At 39.9% G+C, this 19,592-nt stretch overlaps 1 protein-coding gene across 5 annotated transcripts in view; it reads left to right on the top strand.

Moving 5' to 3' along the window:
• Positions 1-19,592, top strand: part of Myo3a (myosin IIIA) — a 188,246-nt gene that overhangs the window by 145,262 nt on the left and 23,392 nt on the right. For 3 of the 5 annotated variants that reach the window (XM_040755402.1, XM_040755399.1, XM_040755398.1), the window contains 6 exons: positions 1,373-1,578; positions 6,267-6,378; positions 8,823-8,985; positions 11,031-11,154; positions 15,111-15,990; positions 18,443-18,587. In XM_040755402.1, the coding sequence (XP_040611336.1) occupies positions 1,373-1,578; positions 6,267-6,378; positions 8,823-8,985; positions 11,031-11,154; positions 15,111-15,990; positions 18,443-18,587 (1,630 nt within the window). Of the gene's footprint in view, positions 1-1,372; positions 1,579-6,266; positions 6,379-8,822; positions 8,986-11,030; positions 11,155-15,110; positions 15,991-18,442; positions 18,588-19,592 lie in introns of those variants that run through there. The other 2 variants (XR_005880707.1, XM_040755400.1) reach the window with 2 other exon arrangements.

Here is a 19,592-nt window from a genome sequence, read left to right as displayed (position 1 = left end):
GGAAGGAGCATGACTATGCCTAAGTCCTAAAAAAGCCCAAGCCTAAATCGTTCAGGAAAGCAGGCAGGCATTGTCACCTTTATATCCCAGTGCCTGGCAGATGTTTGCATGACTAAAGGAACGATGACTCACAGATAATGTAATGACAGGGCTCCAGAGTGGCAGTTGCAGCTGTTTGGGAAGATCCCATCTGAGCTGGTCCCCAAGAGGAAAGCATACAAATGCAGAAGATTTGTCAGTTGTCTAAGTTCAGGACTTGGGTGGCACTGGCCCTGGGACTCCAGATATTTGCATTTCCAGCACTGAAAAAACCAGTCCCCCACATTGTGTCTACTCACTGCCTTGCCAGGAAATTCTGATCCAGGCTTGGAGATAAGTACTTTGCTGAGGTTCCATTTTTATTGAACTCTGTTCCTCCTAATAGGCTGTTCTTAATTATCCAGTAACCGGCTGATATTTTAACAAAGCATTGGTACAAAATAAAGTTTTAATATCAATTTAACAAAAATATTCTCCCTAAATCAGTAATACAATAAACTAAAACACGGTAAAATAGTTAAATGGCTAATAATTTGATTATTTTCATATGTGTTCTATTTTTGAAACTAACTTCTCTGCCCTAATTTTAAAGTAGATGATTCCAACAAGAGATTAAAGTGTTTGTTTTTTATACTTTCTACAAAGACAGAGTAGGACAAGAAAATTAGTATATAAAGTAAATTAACTAAATTGTATGTCTTGATATTGTAATTTGGTGTGTTTGTTTGAGAGGATATAATTACTTTAAAAGTATGTAAAAAATAAATTTATCACTTAATGCTGCCTTAAGAGTTTCTAGAACTTTTCATAGACAGCCTCCTAGTTATTGCCCTACCTATCATTGGATCTGTAATTTTTAGATGAATTCCTTTCCATTTTATCAGATCTCTTTCCACTCCCTGTGATTAGCCATTTGTAACATTAATTCTTAAGACGGCTACCTTGTAATAAAAGTGAAGGCCTACCCTGGGCAACCTATGGGGTCCTGGGCAGTAGATCAGTGTTTATCCCTGGCATACAAACGGACTTTGTGTGTCCATAACACAAAGAGGGTGCTCTCTCAGCCTGGACTCTTAGGGGAGTGCCTGGACCCTGCCCTGAGTGAAATGACAGACTCTAGAGATCCCCTATGTGGAAGGAAGTGGCGATAGGGTGGGAGGCTGGGGGGGATTTTGGGGGGCTGCGGGAGGAGGGAAGGGAGAAAGAACTGGGATTGACATGTGAAGCAAGCTATTTAAAATTAAAATTAAAAAAATTTTTTAAATGAAGGCCTACAAATTCATACTTTCCTTAATGTCATACCGTGAAATTAATTTCATGTTGTATATTATAGTATTCCTTGATGGATTTGTTATCTAAAATGGTGGTGGACCAACCTCATTTTGTGCGTTGCATCAAGCCAAATAATGAGAGACAAGCAAGAAAATACGACAAAGAGAAAGTTCTGCTACAGCTGCATTGCACAGGGATTTTGGAAACAGCCAGAATTCGAAAGCTCGGTTACTCTCATCGGATACTGTTTGCTAACTTTATAAGGAGGTATGTGGATTCCTTACATTTCCTTTGTGTGGTTTATATTTTTAAAACATTTCAGGAGAACTGTAGAATGTAAACTGGTGGAGAATAGTCTAAGGGGTTTAGGGAAGAAGCAAAAGGTGAAATAGTGAAAAGAAAATATAGCTATTATTAGTTGAGTCTGGGAAGCTCTGCTATGCTCTGGGAAGTCTCTGTGATGGAAGAAGATGCGTGAGAAAGACTGGAAGGTCAAGGGTCTATGGTTCTGCACCGATGAACGAGGAGATCTACATTCTCAGCCCAATGCTACCATTTGCTCGTTGGCCATGGAAGAACACCAACAATTCTCAGGTAGGAGAGACTGCATCCCTCAAAAGATTCTTAGCAATATCTGGAGACATTTTGGGATGCCATGCCTTAGAGAAGGGTGCTCTCACCCAGTGAGTGGAGGTCCAGGATGCTGCTAATCTTCTCATCTGCAGCACAGAGGGCAGCTTCCATAGCAAAGCTCTCCAAACCCAAATACCAGCAGTCCTGCGTTGAGAAACACTGGTCCCTGTGGCGTCTTACTCTCCTCACCTCCTACGTCTGCTATGATCCTCTGATAGAACAGTTATAATGATCAGATTGAATAATGTCATGTCTATGGAGATTTGGCCGATATAGAAAGTCAATTAAATTTATGTCGATTTAATCTTTCCTAATTTAAGAAAGAATCCACTAGGTACAAAGAGTTCTTAGCACTTACAATCATTATAAAATTAATTTTTATATAGTAAGTGTATTTTAAGTACTACATTAGTGATAATGCTGAGGTTCAATATTTTAAATATTCAATATTTTAAATGCCCATGTTTCTGATAGTTGTCAATCCTATTGTTTCTATTCATCATGAAATATAAAGAAATTTCAAGTTGTAGACATATTGCAGTTTTTCAGGCAATTTTAATGTTTAAAGAACTCCCCATCTATAAAATTTTATAATCTTTTTTTCAAAGTATATAAAAGAATATTAAGAACACCTCCCCAAAAGAAAATCTATACCATGCTTTCTTTTACCTGGCTAATGTAACTACAATAGTTGGTAGTCTGTCACTGGGACAAATACCTGAGAGAAGAAACTTGAGAGAGGAGAGACGTGTGTGGGCTCGCAGCTTCAGTGGTTTCACTCCACGGTCACCTGGCTATGTTGCTTTCAGACCTGAGGCAAACTAGACACTCCATGGCAGAAGTGCATAGTGGAAGACAGCAGCTGTCCTTTTGACAGCCAGGAAGTAGAGGGAGACTGAGAGGAAAACGGCAGGCACAGGAAAGGTACATCCTGCAGGTGCAGGTACATGAGGAAGAGGCTAGGGACCAGAAAGGTATAGCCTGCAGATACAAGTTCATGCCTGTGACTTCAGGTAGCTCCTTCCTCCAATGGATCCCAACTCCTAATAGCAATCCTACTGACAAGTTACACATCCTTGTGATCTACTTACCTCTCAGCAGCAGCACCACTGAATCAAGCTTCAAAACCTGCACCTCTGGTGTGTGTGGGGTGGGACATAACACTTCCTCCTCAACCCAGAGTAGCATCTAAGATTCATGTTCAATATAATGAGAATTCTTCCTGCTGATCTTCTTATTTTTCAGAAATTCATCATAGCGTTTAAGAAGAAAACGAAGGATGGAGAGAGGGAGGGATGGAGGGATGGAGGGAGGAGAGAGAGAGAGAGAGAGAGAGAGAGAGAGAGAGAGAGAGAGAGAGAGAGAGAGAGAGAGAGATTTGGAATGCCCTGAAATCAAGAACACCCTACCACTTTATATATAATTTACATTCAATTCTGTCCATGAAAGTACATAACTGAAAATATTAGATGTAAAGGGGTTGCAAGGTTAAAAATAAAATTTGATTTTAGTATCATATATTTTATGTGTTGGGAGGACAGTAACCTTCTTAAATATTAATATAAATATTGTTGTAATAATCTCTCTGGAGTAAGCACTCTGACACCAATGAAGGTATAAGAAAGGAGATGTATTCACCAGTGAACTCAGCCTAGGGCCTGTGTCTCCTTAAAGGCTTCAGTCCAAATCCAGTTTGCATTTACATTTTATGTTATAAAACTGCCAAGTGAGGCAACCAATCAAGTGAGACTTTTTCCAGAAGCAAGGTATACATGGCAGTTAGCTTGGGGCCCTTTGTTTTTTAAAGACATATAGTGGTTATTAGCGTTTGTGGCCAGGGTACTAAGGGTAGCAACTGTTTGGGGGTTTTGTTTTCAGCTGTTTCTCCAGGTTGTTCTGTTTCAGGTAGCAACTGTAGTCCTGCTTGGCAGTAAGTAGTACATGAAGGACTTTAAGTAAATCACTAAATAAGCCAATAAATCAGTATCTAGTAATTGGTCTTTTCTAACTTATTCTACTTAAATATTACTAATATATTATATGTATTCTAAGCTACAGTGCTAAGAGAGCTGTGGAGACACAGTTTTAAAACTGGCTTATCTTCAGCAATTGAAAACCCAGTTAAGATTATCAGAGTCAAAGGGAAGTTAGCAAGAAAGGCAAAGTAGTAAATGACAAGTTCAAAAGACTGGTGTGCACAGCATAAGAGTCTACAGAGGGAAAAAGTGTTACATCCAAATGTCAAGGTCAGGGCCTGGAGGGATAGCTCAGCGTTAAAGGCTAGGCTCACAACCAAAATGTCAAAGTCAGGACCCACAAGCCAGGATCTGGCAGAGCATGCAGTTATCAGGGAAGGCAGGAAGTGTGCCTTTTATGGGAAGTGAGCTGTAATGGCTCACCAGGCTTATGTGTTCAGGCAAAGCTGTTTACCTCATGAGACTAGGGAGTGAAAAAGAAATGAAAAGGAAGATATTCAGGTCCCAATAAACTGGTGTGCCAAAAAACTCAGAGGACTTGGATTAAGTTGGACTGGAAGAGTAGGCATTAGTGAAGCAACAGAAAAGGAAATGAGGCAGCCAGTGGGTTAAAATTATATGAGCTTTATGCTTTCAATAGCCAAGGTTTTATAGCACAGACCACAAAGAAGATTAAATCCATTGTGTTGATGCTGCTTTGTTTGCGGGTGGTTGTTTATTTAGAAACTAAGAAGTGAAAAGTAATTCTCCCTCATGGTTCAAAGCCCATGATGCCATAGAACAGCAATTTACTAGATTATAAGTGGGAAAGAAAGGGGTAAAAGCTATGGATTTAGTGAAAAAAAATCACTTTTCTAAATAACACAAAGTTCCTGAAATAACCCGGCTAAACCTTTTCTGAATGCTGTCACCGAAGTTGGCAGCTGTTCGTCAGGCAAACTGTTTTTAAAAGATCTCCTGAGGCTCTAAGTGGGATTAGATAGCCCCCTACACCCCACCCTGTGCCCTGCCTTGGCATTGACTAACCCTCCTTGGTTGGAAAATTCTCCGGGCCCTTTCTCAGTGATTACAGATAAGCTTCCCTGCTTTGTGACAAGAAAACAATCCTAAGGGAAGGTGCCCAATATGAACTTACTGTGTTAATCAGTTTTCACCAATCATGGTGAATAATCTGAAATAGTCGACTGATGAAGATAAAAGGTTGATCCAGTCCATTGACTGGCTCCATGACGTTGGGCCTGTGGTGCTATATCGTACTCAGATGGGGTCCAATAACCTCTTCAAGGACACATCCCCAGTAACCTGAAGACTTCCCATTGGATGGCACTTCTTATAATTCCCAAAGTCTTCCAAAGGTCTTTAGCACGTGAGTCATTAAAGACATGTAAGGTCTGAACTGTAGTACAGGGTATTTAACTGTTTGGGGAAGTTGTTGTTGTTCAGTTGACCTGTATTCTAAGATCCAGAGAAATTAGCTCCATTTTATACTCATACCTATGCACAGTCATGGCTTGCAATCCCCTAAGCAGAGTTCATGGATGACAGGGCAGTATAGTAGGTTCTACTTTGCTTTCTGTTGATGTGACAAAAACCAACTTGGGGAAGAAAGGGTTTATTTTAGCCTATAGATTATGGTTCATCATCGAGGAAGGCCAAGACAGGAACTCAAGGCAAGAGCTTGAAGGAGGAACCAACAAAGGAACACTGTTTAATGGCTTGTTCTCAGGTTCATGTTCAACTTTCTTGTTCAGTCCAGGCTCACTTGCCTAGTGATCACACCACTCACAGTGGGGTAGGCCTTCTTACACTGGTTAGCAATCAAGAAAATGCCCCACAGACACGGCCATAAGCAAACCTGATGTAGGCAGTTCTTCAACTAACGTTTTCTCTTTTCAGGGTGTCAAGCCAACAACCAAGGTTAGCCATCACAATGAGTACTCAGACTTTAAAGTCAAACTTAGCTTTAAACCCCAGTTCCATCATTTATGAAATATTGAACCCTAAAGTAATTTAAATTCTGTAGACTTTCAACTTGATTTTCCAGTAATCTGCACACACATCCATAAACATTCTATTTTCATGTGCCTGTGAGTATTAAAAGATTCCCTTTATATGATGTTTATGACTAGAACCAAATGGAGAGTAATAACAGGAGTGAAGTCACAGATTGCTCTAGGTTTGTGTCTGTCTGGAGTTGTTTCACTCTGCTGTCATTTGGGGGACATATGAAAGCCAAGCATTTAGTCTGGTAGTCTCATCCCTTCACCGTAATAAAACTGCTAGTTGGCTACGACTACTGAGATGTTGGACCACTATACAGACAAACTAGCCATTTTTATCTTTCAGGTATTATGTTCTCTGCTACAAGTCCAGTGAAGAACCCCCAGTGAGCCCAGACACATGCGCTACCATTTTGGAAAAGGCTGGTCTTGATAATTGGGCTCTTGGAAAAACAAAAGTAATGTTTTTTATGTAATTTTTATGGAAAATGATTAGTGGATTTGTAAGAGTTGTAACATCTTACTATTATTGAAACTAATATGATTTTTGTTAGAGAATATGTAAAACTGGGCATGGAACTTATAATGCATAAAGCCTTCCTTCATGAAGATAAAACATTTTTGATCTTTATAAAACATGGCCCCACCTGCCTAAGGATGACACTGCCCACAGCGGGCTATGCCTTCTTATGTCAGTTAGCAATCAAGAAAATGTTCCACAGACATGCTCATGGCAAACTTGATGCAGGCAGTGTGAAAAAATTTATTTCAAAGATTTATCCAAAAGAAAAACCCCAATGACACTGGCAATAAATATACTTAATTTCAAATGGTATTGTAAACAAGCATATATTTTTCTATGGGAGGGACCAGAGTCTCACTGTGAATCCTTCACTGGCCTAAAATTCATTCCAGGCTGGGTTTAAACTCAGAGACACTCCTGCTTCTGCTGCCAGTGATAAGATTAAAGGCATATACTGCCAGTCATCATTTTATCTACTTTATCACTTCCAAACAGTCAGAGAGCGTATATGATCAGAATGGGATTCCTGCTTTTCTCTTCTTTTATAAATTCTCACTTGGTTTCTATTATAAACTTGAAATTTAACTAAAGTAAAATAGTTAGTATCATCACGAGACCCACTGTATGTTTGAGTACTGGTGCATATATTACAAACTTTGGGAGCCTGGGGAATCTTACTTAGCTCCCTAGATAACAAATATTTTTAAAAACTCATCTTGAATATGGAAGCCAAACAAGTAGCTGTTTGGAGAATGGATTCACCTGACCTGGCATGTGTCCTTAGAGCCTCTTAAGGTGGGTAAGTCCCAGTGCATTCTAAATGTGTCTTGGAGGTATACCAGATATACCAGTGCATTCTAAATGTGTCTTGGAGGTATGCCAGTTACACCCCAAGACAGGGTGGGAAAAGAACAAAACTAAAGAAATACTCACAGATTGATCATTCAAGAATAGCTAGACTGTCAACCACCTCAATGGGACCAGAACAAATGCCCTCATTTATAAGAAATTTGAGTATCGTGTCTTGGGCATAGGAGGAGGGGAGAGAATTTCATGATGTTCAGAGGATGTATTATCCAAGTAACAATTTCACAGATTTTTCTGATCATCTGTCTTAGACTAAATAACACTTTTTTATATATTTGATAAAGGAGAATTCAAGGTGCTCAGAGGATATATGTTCTATTCAGACTATTTTCTTTAAAATGCTCACAAAGATGAACTCTGTCAGGCTAAAACATCATCATTTATGGTCAAAAATGCATGTGTAACTTCAAATGGAACTTTTAACTTGTAAAAAGGCCCTTTGCCTGCCAGTTCTGCATGATATTTAAGTAGCATTTTAAAGCTATTCATATTTTTCCACTTCACCTTTCCAATTCATTAACATGGATAAAAGTGTTTAATACAAGAACATTTCTAACACTATGCAAAAAATTATGACCTTTTTAAACACATTGAATTTTAAATGAATTGTCAACAACAGAATTGACTAAATATATTAATATCCAGAATCCTGTAAAAATTAAAATTGAATTCAATCAAAATCCATAATGCTGAACTGTTTACCTGTGGTGCCAGGCTTCCATGTTCAGTGGCATGCTGAGAGAGTTCTACAGTTCAGTTACTAGATCTTATGACTCAGCTACAACATTTGATTTTTAACTAGTTTTCTTGATGTGCTCAATGAACTCTTAGAAGTGAGATATGTTGATGAATTTATCCACTTAAAAAAATAAAGAAAAGGAAAGATATTCAAGAATGTCTTTGGTCTGAGGCTCCTGCCTTGCCCAAGTTCAAGTTAACTTTAGAATGACCTGAAGTCACCCTGTGGTTAGTCTATAGAGAAAGTTGTTGATTCTGATCGGACCCTAGCTGCCTCACTTTCCCCATTGACAGTGCCTTGACAGTCCCCTGCCATATGCATCTTTATATCCCCAGCAGATAAAGAAACACAATAAGTTCCAAGAATCATTTGGTGAGTGAACACTTGATGAATAAACTGCCCTTTTATTAAGAGACAGAGTTGTATGGTTTTTAAATTTGGAAAACAGCAATGTCTGTAAAATGTTTTAAGCATAAAAATTAGCTTAACCCAGAATATATGATGCTAAATATTTTCCAGAGAGAGCTCAGATTCTACCTTTTCTTATTATCAGATCCAAAGGACCTCAGTGTTGCCAGGTCTTCCTTTTGCTTCCTTCTCAAAGACAAATTTTGGTTGAGCATCAAAATGGAACTGACAGACAAGCCCAGGAAGCAAATATGTCTTCTATACCCTAAGAGGTTCAACATACAGTCTGTTCTTCAAGAATGACAAACATCCCCTGTACGTCTGTGTCCCAAGATCTTACTGTACTTTATTTTAATTCTTTTAAGGTGTTCCTTAAATATTATCATGTGGAACAGTTGAATCTAATGCGAAAGGAAGCCATTGACAAGCTTGTTTTGATTCAAGCCGGTGTCAGAGCATTCTTGGGTTCAAGAAGATACCAAAAGCTACAGCAGAAGAGGAAAGACAGTGCTGTAATAATACAGTCAGGTAATTACCAAAGTCACCTTGAAGTGTAGAAAGTATAATGAGATATGTATATATGGTCATAAATTGAATCTTCTAGCACTTCCTTGCAATTTTTGTGTGACTTTCGTGTTTATTTTCATACTACCTTAAATTAGACTGTTACAATGATTGACACTTTTAATATTTGGATAAATGTTTTGTTTTAAATTAAATAATTTGAGGTTTTAAGTTTCATGTCAAGGATTAATGAAACACAATTGACCAATCCTGTTTGATGTGGTTAATAACTGGATTTATAATGGGTCACAAGAATCATATTACAATATCATAACTCATTAGGCAATAAGATTTTTCCTACTCTATTCCAAAGGTGACAATTGTCATAATTTTCGGCAATTTAATTAAATTTCATTTTTGTTAAAAGGCATCTATTCTCCTGTATTAGCTCTAGGGAAGTGATATATAGGATCATACTTAGCAACTTTTTATTAAAATATGTTAATAGACTTTGGATTTTGCTGGGTTTTTTCCTTTAAAGGTATTAGTAAGTTTAACTCATGCCTAGGATGACTTGCTACAGTATTTTGCAAAAAAAATTTTTACCAAATAGCCATAATTAAAAATGTTTCACTCTGACATTTTACTTCTGATCTATTTTGTTTCATTTTAGGTGCTAGCCTAGGCTCACTAAATCAAATTTTAGCTCACTGACATACATGGACACATTCTGAAGAACATTTACATGATGAATATCATAGACAACTGCCCAAAAACCGATGTCCTGTTCCCAGTTCCATCAGTTAAATTTTTTTTTTGGTTTTTACGAGACAGGGTTTCTCTGTATTGTTTTGGAGGCTGTCGGTCCAGCCCAGCATCGAACTCACAAAGATCCACCTGCCTCTGCTTCCCCAGTGCTGGGATTAAAGGTGTGTGCCACCACCGCCCGGCCCATCAGTTAATTTTCAAACTGTTAACTTCCCCTCAAGACACAAAAGTACTTTAGGACCTCATCCTCAACTCTGAGCTATTAAAAAGATGTTCAGAACTCATCTGTCAGTTAAACATAACCTGCTATTTGGTTCACTGACTAGTCTGGTTAATACCTGAGAAGGGGTGTGTGGATTGAGGAAAGAAACAGACTAGAGACAGAAGATAGAGTTGGGAGGGCATTGCCCTAAGTTTATTACTCAAAGTTCTTATATACCCCAACAAAAAGGGGGAGAAATGCAAAAGGACTTCCTTACCAATGATGCAAGGAACAAACAAATGTAATTATTTCCTTAATTCTCAAAACATCTAGTAACCACACCATAAATCAAATGTCTTGTTATCTGGCCTTGAGGATCAAGACATTTAGTAACCATACCTTAGATCTAGTATTCAGTTATCTATGGAAGACATCCAGTGACCACACCTTAAGCCAAACATCCTTCAGTAGCCACAACTTAGAACTTTAGGTCTTAGGCCTTTAACCTTGAAAGAACAAGGCTAGGTTTGAACTCTCTAACCTTAAGTCAATATGGAATGGAGCCCCAACAACCTGGTAAGAAGTAAGACTGTTTACAGTTATTAGTTCATTCCAAGTTGTTAGAACAGTCTACTGATGTAAAGAAATGGTCCTGAGTTTTGCTTTGAAAAGCTATCCTGACAAGGGAATGTCCTGGATATATAGTTACTCCATGTTACCTTTCTAAAATAAAGGGGAACTTTGAAAACTGAATTCTAAAATATATATGACTCCCAGGATAATTGCTGAAAATGTCTGAACTATAGATATAGACAATGAGGGCCTACTCTGAAGAATTGAACATAACAAAAAGGAAGTAATGCCGAGCTAAGGGACATGCTGCCATCCCATCCGTGTTCTCAGTGTCACTGTGGTCCCATGGTGATTGCATTGCTGTAGTGTATATCATGCTAATGACCCCCATTTGAAAAAAAAAAGGTCTATTAGGCATCTTTACTTTCATTTTTTTCTGTGACAATGGTGGTCAAAACTTCTAGTTTGCACTCATTTAATGTTTATTTCTTGTGCCAATTACTACTTTGTTCCTTATGTGTTTCAGCTGCAAGAAGACATCTCATGAGAAAACAAGGCAAAGAAACTGCTAAAGTGAAAAACACAGCAGTGAGGAACATTCAGGCTAATGACCCGGAATTTTACTACAAGAAAAACTTTGAAACTAAAAGGTACAATGATGTTCTTTCTGACACTGTTTTGCCACCAAGATACTCCAAGTTCATAGAATCATATTTTCAGTCTTTGCTGTTGCTGTCTAATACTGATATATCAAATACCAGGGACATACAACCACAGTGTCTATTGGGGAGTTCTTGGGCATCTTATACCCATGGTCACACTTTGATTCCCAGAGGGCTCCCCCACCTCTCGGCTTCTAGGGGACAGCCCTCTGCAGTTCTACTAAAAGGTCTGGGTGTCCCTTGGTAATGATTCTCTTGCCACCCATAATAACATCTCCCTCCCCATCTAAATGTCCCAAGCCCTTCCATTTATTCCAATGGCCATAACAGCCGATACACCATCAGTCCTAATTGTAGTCAACAGCTGCCCTTTTTGCCTCCCCTGGGCCTTTCTATGCGTATTTCAAAGTTGGTCCACAATAATTCATTTATTCAGTAGAGTTTATGTTAAGTAGTGAGACACAGAGATTAAAGAAACAAAATCCTCATCCTCATGACTCGCAGCATCATGAAAAATAATATGACCAATAAATTGCTAGTAACATTGGCTGGCTCTGCTAATCAATATATACAAAGGAAAGGCTATGGTGAAGCATTTAACCTGGTGTAATTGAAGCCATGAGTTCAATCCTCAGTATCATACAAAGGGGAAATATGCCCTTTGGCTAAGCAAAGAGCATAGAGGATATAAAGTGTAGAGAATTCTATCTTCATTACTACAGATTAATGAAGGTAAAATAGTTTTGGTCCAAATAGTAAATCAAATTTATAGAAAGGAATAAATAGTTCTCTAGAGATGTGAAGGTCGCTTCACACTCAGCCTTTGTCTTCAACATCAGAATTAGCCATGTAAAGGGTGAACAAATAAGATGGAAGAGATGGTGTCCTTTTCTCTCCACTCAACATGTGTTATTCTCACACCCAACACTCAAGTCTTCAGTGAGCTTATGGACACTTGTCACCTTCTGTCCTCAAATCACACAGGCCAATCTCATTTTCTTCTTTAACAAACACCAATGTTGATTGAAACTTAGAGGCATTTTATGTTTTCAGTTTTCTGTGTGCTCCGAGGCCTATGTATGTGCCCTTTGATGTCTGTAATGGTGCAAATGATGTGATTTTCCTTGTTACTCGTAAAATTCTCCTGCATATTCCAGGGAGAACCCATGTCTGCCTCAGGAGCAGGATCTAAATGACAGGAGCCAAAGAAGTATAGACCTACTGCATTTAAGAGAAAGATGGACTGATATTACTACTTCTAGAAATATTACTACTTGTAGATATTGCATGTAGTGAGGAAATTTGCAGTTAATTTAAACTCTGCCATCTATAAGTTCCCCTTTAGGGTTATGCAAGTGTTAATAAGAAACTGTTCCCACACAATCTATGATGAGATATTTGACATTGGATAGATGGATCACACAATCAGACACTAAAAACATATAAGGATATTGAATATTTTCACTATAAAAACTGATACATTTTGAGGAGTTGAGTAATATTAATCTGATTAAATGTTATATAAATGTATAAAATATGACATAGCACCCCATTAATATATGATCATATTTTTATAAATCATAAAAATATTAGATAGATGACAGACAGATGACAGATGGATGATAGATAATATGCAGAAATAAAGTGCTTGCCAATAAGCATAAGAAACCGAGTTAAACTCTCCAGCACCCACATATAAAGTCAGATGTAGTAGCACATCTATAATGCGGAAATATTAAGCTAAGCATGATGGGCACCATTTGTAATGAGTGTCCTTCCCACCAGCCTGGTCCCAGTGCCACATCAGCCCCAAATAACACACAGAGACTCTTAGTTACAATGCTGCCGGCCAATGTCCAGGGCTTCTCATTGGCTAGTTCTGTCTTAAGTATTAACCCATGACTACTAACATATATTTCTATAAGGACTTATCTTTCCAAGGATGGCATCCTGACGAGTCCTCTCTTTTCTGGGACCACATGGCTACTCCCTCCTCTTGACTACATTTCTCAGAATCCTCCTCGACTTCTAGTCCCACCTATCTTGCATCCCTATTGGCCAACAGTGCTTTACTCATCAACCAATAATACAGCATATACACAGAAGGACTTCCCCCATCACACACCTCTATAATCTCAACACTAATAAATGGGACAACTTGATCCCTGGAGTCAACTACCTGACAGGTCAACTTAGCTGAATACATGAGTTTCAGATTCAGTGAATGGCCTTGCCTCAAAAATAAGACAGAGAGCAATTAAGGAAGACACCCAACTTTAACACGGGGCCTTCATATTCATGCACACACAAGCACATGCACACATGGACATGGACATATGCATATACCACACACACACATGGGCACATACACACATACATACCACACACAATTTTTATAGCTTCTAGAAATTGCTTCTTGTAGACTCAAAGAGAGACTAGATAGGAATGCGAGAAGGTCAGGGAAAGAGAGGCCTGGTGCACACTACTTCCCAGGATCTGCACTTTGGAGCGCCTAGCTCTCTACAGCCTCTGCCTTTCCTTTATCTGCAGTCCTCACTTCCCTTCTGCCCTTACTGAGAACACCTGAACTGAGGCCTAGAAGCACCTCATTCATAGGCAGGTGAGGACCTCTGAGCCTGTCCAGCAGGTCAGCTGTCCCTCCTCACAAATAGATTCTAAAAGACCAAAACTCACACAGGCCACAGGGCCAAGTAGAAATACTGAGCAGACACTCCCCAGCCTACCACCCACCCCACCACCACCAAAACCCACCTCCACCCACCCCACCATCATGGAACCGCTACCACCCCACCCCCACCCACCTTGCCACCACCCCTACCCCACCCTCCCCTGCCACCACCTCCACCCCATTCCACCCCGCCACCACGTCCACACCATCACCACCCTCACCCTGCTGCCACCAACGACAGGAGAAGGTATTGGGATGTCAGATCATGAGCGTTTATCTCTACAGTAAAATGCCCTTTTCATGACTGATGTTCTTATGCGGTTTTCATATTGCTCAAAAAGGAAGAAAATGACGTACAGAAGACCTTACCTCCCTGTCTTCAAATGGAGGGGAAGCACTGTGTATAATGCAATCATGAGTGGATCAAGGACACTGATTAAACTTTTAATTTTGCACAGTATTTCCTGTGATCGCTGAGTTTGGTGTTTATTAAAGTCCAGTTCGAGAGCCTGGGGAACACATTCTAACTACTGGCTCCAAAACAGGGTGTATTTTCTACAACTGATTATATGTACTCTTCATTATAAGGGTTATATTTGGAAAGGATTAAACTCCTAGAACTTTCAACAATTTTTCCATTCCTTGAGAATTTCATAGATGTGTACAGTGTATTTTGATCATATGAATAACCTGTTCCCTTTCCATTTCTCCAAGAGACACCAGGCAACCTCACCTCCTGCCACACCCCTTCACAAATTGATGTCCTCTTTACATAACCCACTGACTCCAAGTCGATGTCCTTATGTGCATGGATGCAGGGCAATCCACTGGGCATGCACTACCTAACAGAGGCCACTTCCCTGAAATAAACTGACTCTCTCCACCCCAGCAGCCTTCAACTGCCAAAGTTTCCCAGCTAGGGGTGGGGCTTCATGAGCCTCTTCCCACCTATCCCGAATTTTTGACTGGCTTGATCATGTGTAGAATTTTGGTTCCTCAATGAATGGAAATATAGTTCTTCCCATGCTAGCGTGTTTCCCATTCCAAGTTGAAACTGGTTTTCTTATTCAAATAGCCACCCCAGTTATCAGTACAGAGAACATTTTATGAAGTACTTTATAAATGAGACTTGATCTTTTTTTACTTTTTTTGTTTCTTTTTCCTATCTTACCACACAATATTGCACATCACTACTAACAAAATTAATATCCTCTCATTTAGCATGATCTTATGTCCAGATACCTGTTTTGCACAGGGAATCTTTTATGATGAAACAGACAGAAAAGGCAGCGTCTACTAATGAATCCAACATTTCCACTCCAAACAACAAAGACAGCCTATCTGCGGGAAGGACAGCTCACTGTAAAGCTGATGGGAAAGCCACCAATGTTGAGAGTAACAGCAGAAGACATCAGACTCAGAAGAAAGTAAGCAATGTGTACGGGGGAGAGCTGTGTGTTGGGGGGGACCCTTGGGTAGAAGCAAACCCCAGGCAGAAGTGTGTGCAAGGCCTGGAAGAAAGCAGGAAGATCAGGCAAAAGGAGAAGGGGGTCACTGCGATGCAAACTTACTGTCAGTGGTACACAGAGGGGAGGAACTTTGAAGGATCAAAAGCAACATGTCTAGAAGGGAGAGAGACGTGGGAAAAGCCAAGCTGCCCAGGACGGTGGCTAACTGAGGAGATTTACCTGAGAAAAACTTTGGATCCTAGTCTTAGTCAAAGGTCAGTCTATCAAAATGCAGACAACAAAGAAAAAGAAAATAAGACATCTGTGGTTACCCAGAATGCATCACTGTATAACCTGGAGAGAGACAATCACCTGCATGGGTTCCTCGGAGAAAAAGACACTGGACCAGTAGAGCAGGCCAGGGAGGAAAATAAGGCTACCCTGTTCATCCAGAGCAAATACCAGGAATCTAAGCAAAAGCAACGGTTGGGGGAGGACAGACTGTCACCATCCTTTAAGAATCAAAAGATCACCTCATCACCCACAGAAGTATCAAGAAACATTCACAGTGTTTATTCCTGTGCTACAAAGCATGAGGGGAGCCATCCTACCAGGGTGACAAATGACAGAGACTCAAAGGTGGCTTCAAAAAAAGAAACCTGTGATGTGGCAACGTTTTCTAGACAGGTATGTACATAAATTTATTTACTAATAAAAGTCTCTGGGAACTGCCCAGTAACTGTTTAAACAAATAGTAAATAACTGACGAAGTGTTTTATCTGTATTTATGAGACATTTTAGTAACATATATTGATGGCTTCACTATTTAGTAGCCATGTACTTTTATGCCCATTGCTTGTGATAAGAATAAAGAATAAAATTATCATAGCAGCCATATGTAGTAAGATACCAGATGGTTTATATCACTTACTGAGGTGTTGCCACTGGGTAGTAGAAAATTTCGTGTATCTGTGAGTTCTTTTATTATTAAAAAATGCAAGTGCAAGTTTAAGATTTTTAAAACTGAAATCATAGACTTTTTCCCTTCCCCAAATTTCAGCTTGTTTGGCATAATTAGCTGCTAAAACCTGGTGGGAAGTTTAGCGGGGCCTCTGTTTGATGAACATGAAAGTCTCATGACAATAAGCAATTCTGGCCAAGAATGTGCCAGGGAGAGATTGCAGGAGCAGGGAATGCCTGTTCCTGTTCTCTTTTCCCAGGTACCTGACCTTAATAAAATGTCTGTCTGTGTCAGCATTTTTACTTCCTCCTACAGAGAGTGACAGATGTTAACTAGATGACCTCTGAACTACATAAATTACCAGAGTAGTCTGTGGTCTGTGAAATGACAGAAGAAATTCCGTAGTAGAATGTTCAGAGGAGGATACCGAATATCCCTGGTCCCTAAACTAAGTTTTGTTCCCTGTGGGAGCCGCACCCTGAGAGAGCATAATGCCTGCCCTGCATCTCTACCATGAGGTTGGGTTCAACCATCTCTGCCCTTTAGCAATGAATGGAGATCTGCTACTGACTAATTTATCAAGCCCCTTCCTCTTCTATTTTTTAAAATCATTTTATGAAGACACCTATTTCTGGTTTGAGAATGTTTTCACTTCTCAATTTTATTTATTTATTTATTTATTTTACATCCCAACCGAAGTTCCCTCTCCCTCTTCTCTCATTCTTTCTTCCCACCTCCATGTCACTACTCACCCCACCCCCACTTGAGTCCACTCCTCCTCTGTTTCTGTTCAGAAAAGGGCGGGCCTTCCTTCCATGGGTATCAACAAAGCATGGTATATCAAGTTGCAGTAAGACTAAGCACTTCCCCTTGTGGTAAGGCTGGGCAAGGCAATCTAGTATGAGGAATTGGTTCCCAAGAGCAAGCCGAAGAGACAGGGACAGCCTCTGCTCCTGTCGTTAGGAATCCTACAAGTAGACTAAGCTACGCAATTGTCACATATATGTAGAGAACTTAGGTCGGTCATATGCAGGCTCCCTGGTTCAGACTCTGTTAGTTCCTATAAGCCAGGTTAGTTGTTTCTGTGGGTTTTCTTGTGATGTCCTTGACCCATATGGCTCCTACAATCCTTCCTCCCTTTCTTCAGCAGGATTCCCTGAGCTTGGGCTAATGTTTGGCAGTGGGTCTCTGTATCTGTTTTCATCAGTCACCGGATGAAGGCTCTCTAATGACAAATGGGGCAGTCACCAATATGATCACAGGATAGGGCCAGTTTAGGCTACTTATCCACTACTGTTAGGAGACTTAGGTGGGGTCATTCTTGTAGATTCCTGGGAGTTTCCCTAATTGTAGCATGGTTTTTATTTTTAAGCACCTGGAAAAGTGAGGGGGTTTTTTGTTTGTTTTTTTGGTTTTGTTTTTTGGGGTTTTTTTTGTTTTGTTTTTACGAGACAGAGTTTCTCTGTATTGTTTTGGAGGCTATCGGTCCAGCCCGGCCTCGAACTCACAGAGACCCGCCTGCCTCTGCCTCCCGAGTGCTGGGATTAAAGGCGTGCGCCACCACCGCCCGGCGAAAAGTGAGTTTTATGTGCATTCAATCTTTCTCTTCTTTGTTGCATACAAATTTTCTCACCAAAGATCAAATCAGGTATTAGAAACCCAGAGATGATGTGCACCTGGGACAGATGAGGAAAGGTAGAAATACTGGCTAGTGCAGTTCCAGAGGCAGAAAATCATGAACCCTACACTCACCCTAGCAGAGATCTAGGTTGTAGGGGATGGAATGCAGAGTGGAGATGAGGGGTGAAGCAAAAGAAGAGGAGTCCCAAGTCTTGAGTCAGCCAAGAAGACGGAGAGGAAGTGGGGAGCCTTAACACAACTAAAGGCCAGTAGGTCCTTAGAAGTAGACTACCACACCAGTAAGGTAAGTGCAGAAGCCAGATCTGAGGAACCCCAGGAAGACAGATGGATAGATGTTGAATGTAGCATCACAGGTTTGCAACCTTTGGTGAAAACATGACACAGACAAGAAGCCAAGAGCTGAAGGTTGTGTAACGTGAGGACTTTATTAAACACGGTTGCAAGAGTCCAGGTAGCTCTGTGAGAGGAACTCGGAAGTCCCATGGAGTATGGTAAGTCTTGTCTCTGGTTTAATCTGCTGTATGGCCTTCTTTTTAGATATCAAAATTATCTGAAGAATACTTCATTCTGCAGAAAAACTTGAATGAAATGATTTTGTCACAGCAACTGAAGCCACTTTACCTCGGCATCTATCGACATAAACCAATCAATAGATGTATGCCTACGCATCGGTACCTCTCAGGTAAAGATCAGTAATGGTAGAGCCACCTAAAGGGAAGAGAATTCCAGACTCTAAGTCTGTTTCTTACCTGTGTTCTGTGGTAGACCTGAGGTGATATTCTGCATCACAGAAGAACTGGAGCCTTTGTTTCATTCTATTACTTATAAACAGACACATGTTCTTCCAGAATGTTCTACTTCCTGCTGTCTCTGAGTCCACTTCTCCAGGGGAGGGGTCCTCATTATTTTCTCCCTTTTATACAACTTAACCTTAACTTGGCCTATGATGTCACAGAGAGCAAGAGGTAGGTCAGAGAGGGGAGTTATGATGTTAGATTAGTAAGAGAAAGTAGACATGAAACATCCCTATTTCAGGGTTGCATCTGCAAGAATGTGGAGTCTTCAAACCTCTCAGAGACACAGAACTACTGGGCTTACATTTTCTTTCCTTGTTCATTGTGTTTATTGATTGTTCATGGTATTGTGCTGTATAAGAATATATTCATACAAGTATATGATGTGTGCTGAGCTTATTTTCCCCATAACTCTACCCTGCCCTTTCCCATCCCTTCCCCTTCCTGTTAGGCTCCACTGTTGCCCTATACAGTTTCATTTCTACTTTTGTGTCATATGTATACACATGATTTCATATATCTGTACAAAGTCTAGGAACCACAAATAAGAGAAAGGGTATATTCATGTCTTTCTGGGACTGGCTTAATTCACTTAACATGGGAATTTCCAGACACATGTATTTTCCTGCAAATGGAGCAACTTCATATTTTCATGGCTGAAAATAATTGCACTGTGTATGTTATGTTGTCTGCATCCATCTGTGAGTTGGGCACCTCAGTTGGCTCCATAACTTAGCTGTTATGAATAACAATGCAGCAAATATTGATAGGAAGTATCTCTGTGATATGATAATTTGGGACCTTTTGGGTAAATACCCAAGAGTGGTCTATCTGGACTACATGATAGATCTATTTTTAGATTTTTGAGAAACCCTTGTACTGATTTCTGCAGA

This window comes from Mesocricetus auratus, unplaced genomic scaffold (assembly GCF_017639785.1).
Source record: "Mesocricetus auratus isolate SY011 unplaced genomic scaffold, BCM_Maur_2.0 Super-Scaffold_100013, whole genome shotgun sequence".
NCBI lineage: Eukaryota > Metazoa > Chordata > Mammalia > Rodentia > Cricetidae > Mesocricetus > Mesocricetus auratus.
This window is presented reverse-complemented; position numbering and strand designations above follow the sequence as displayed.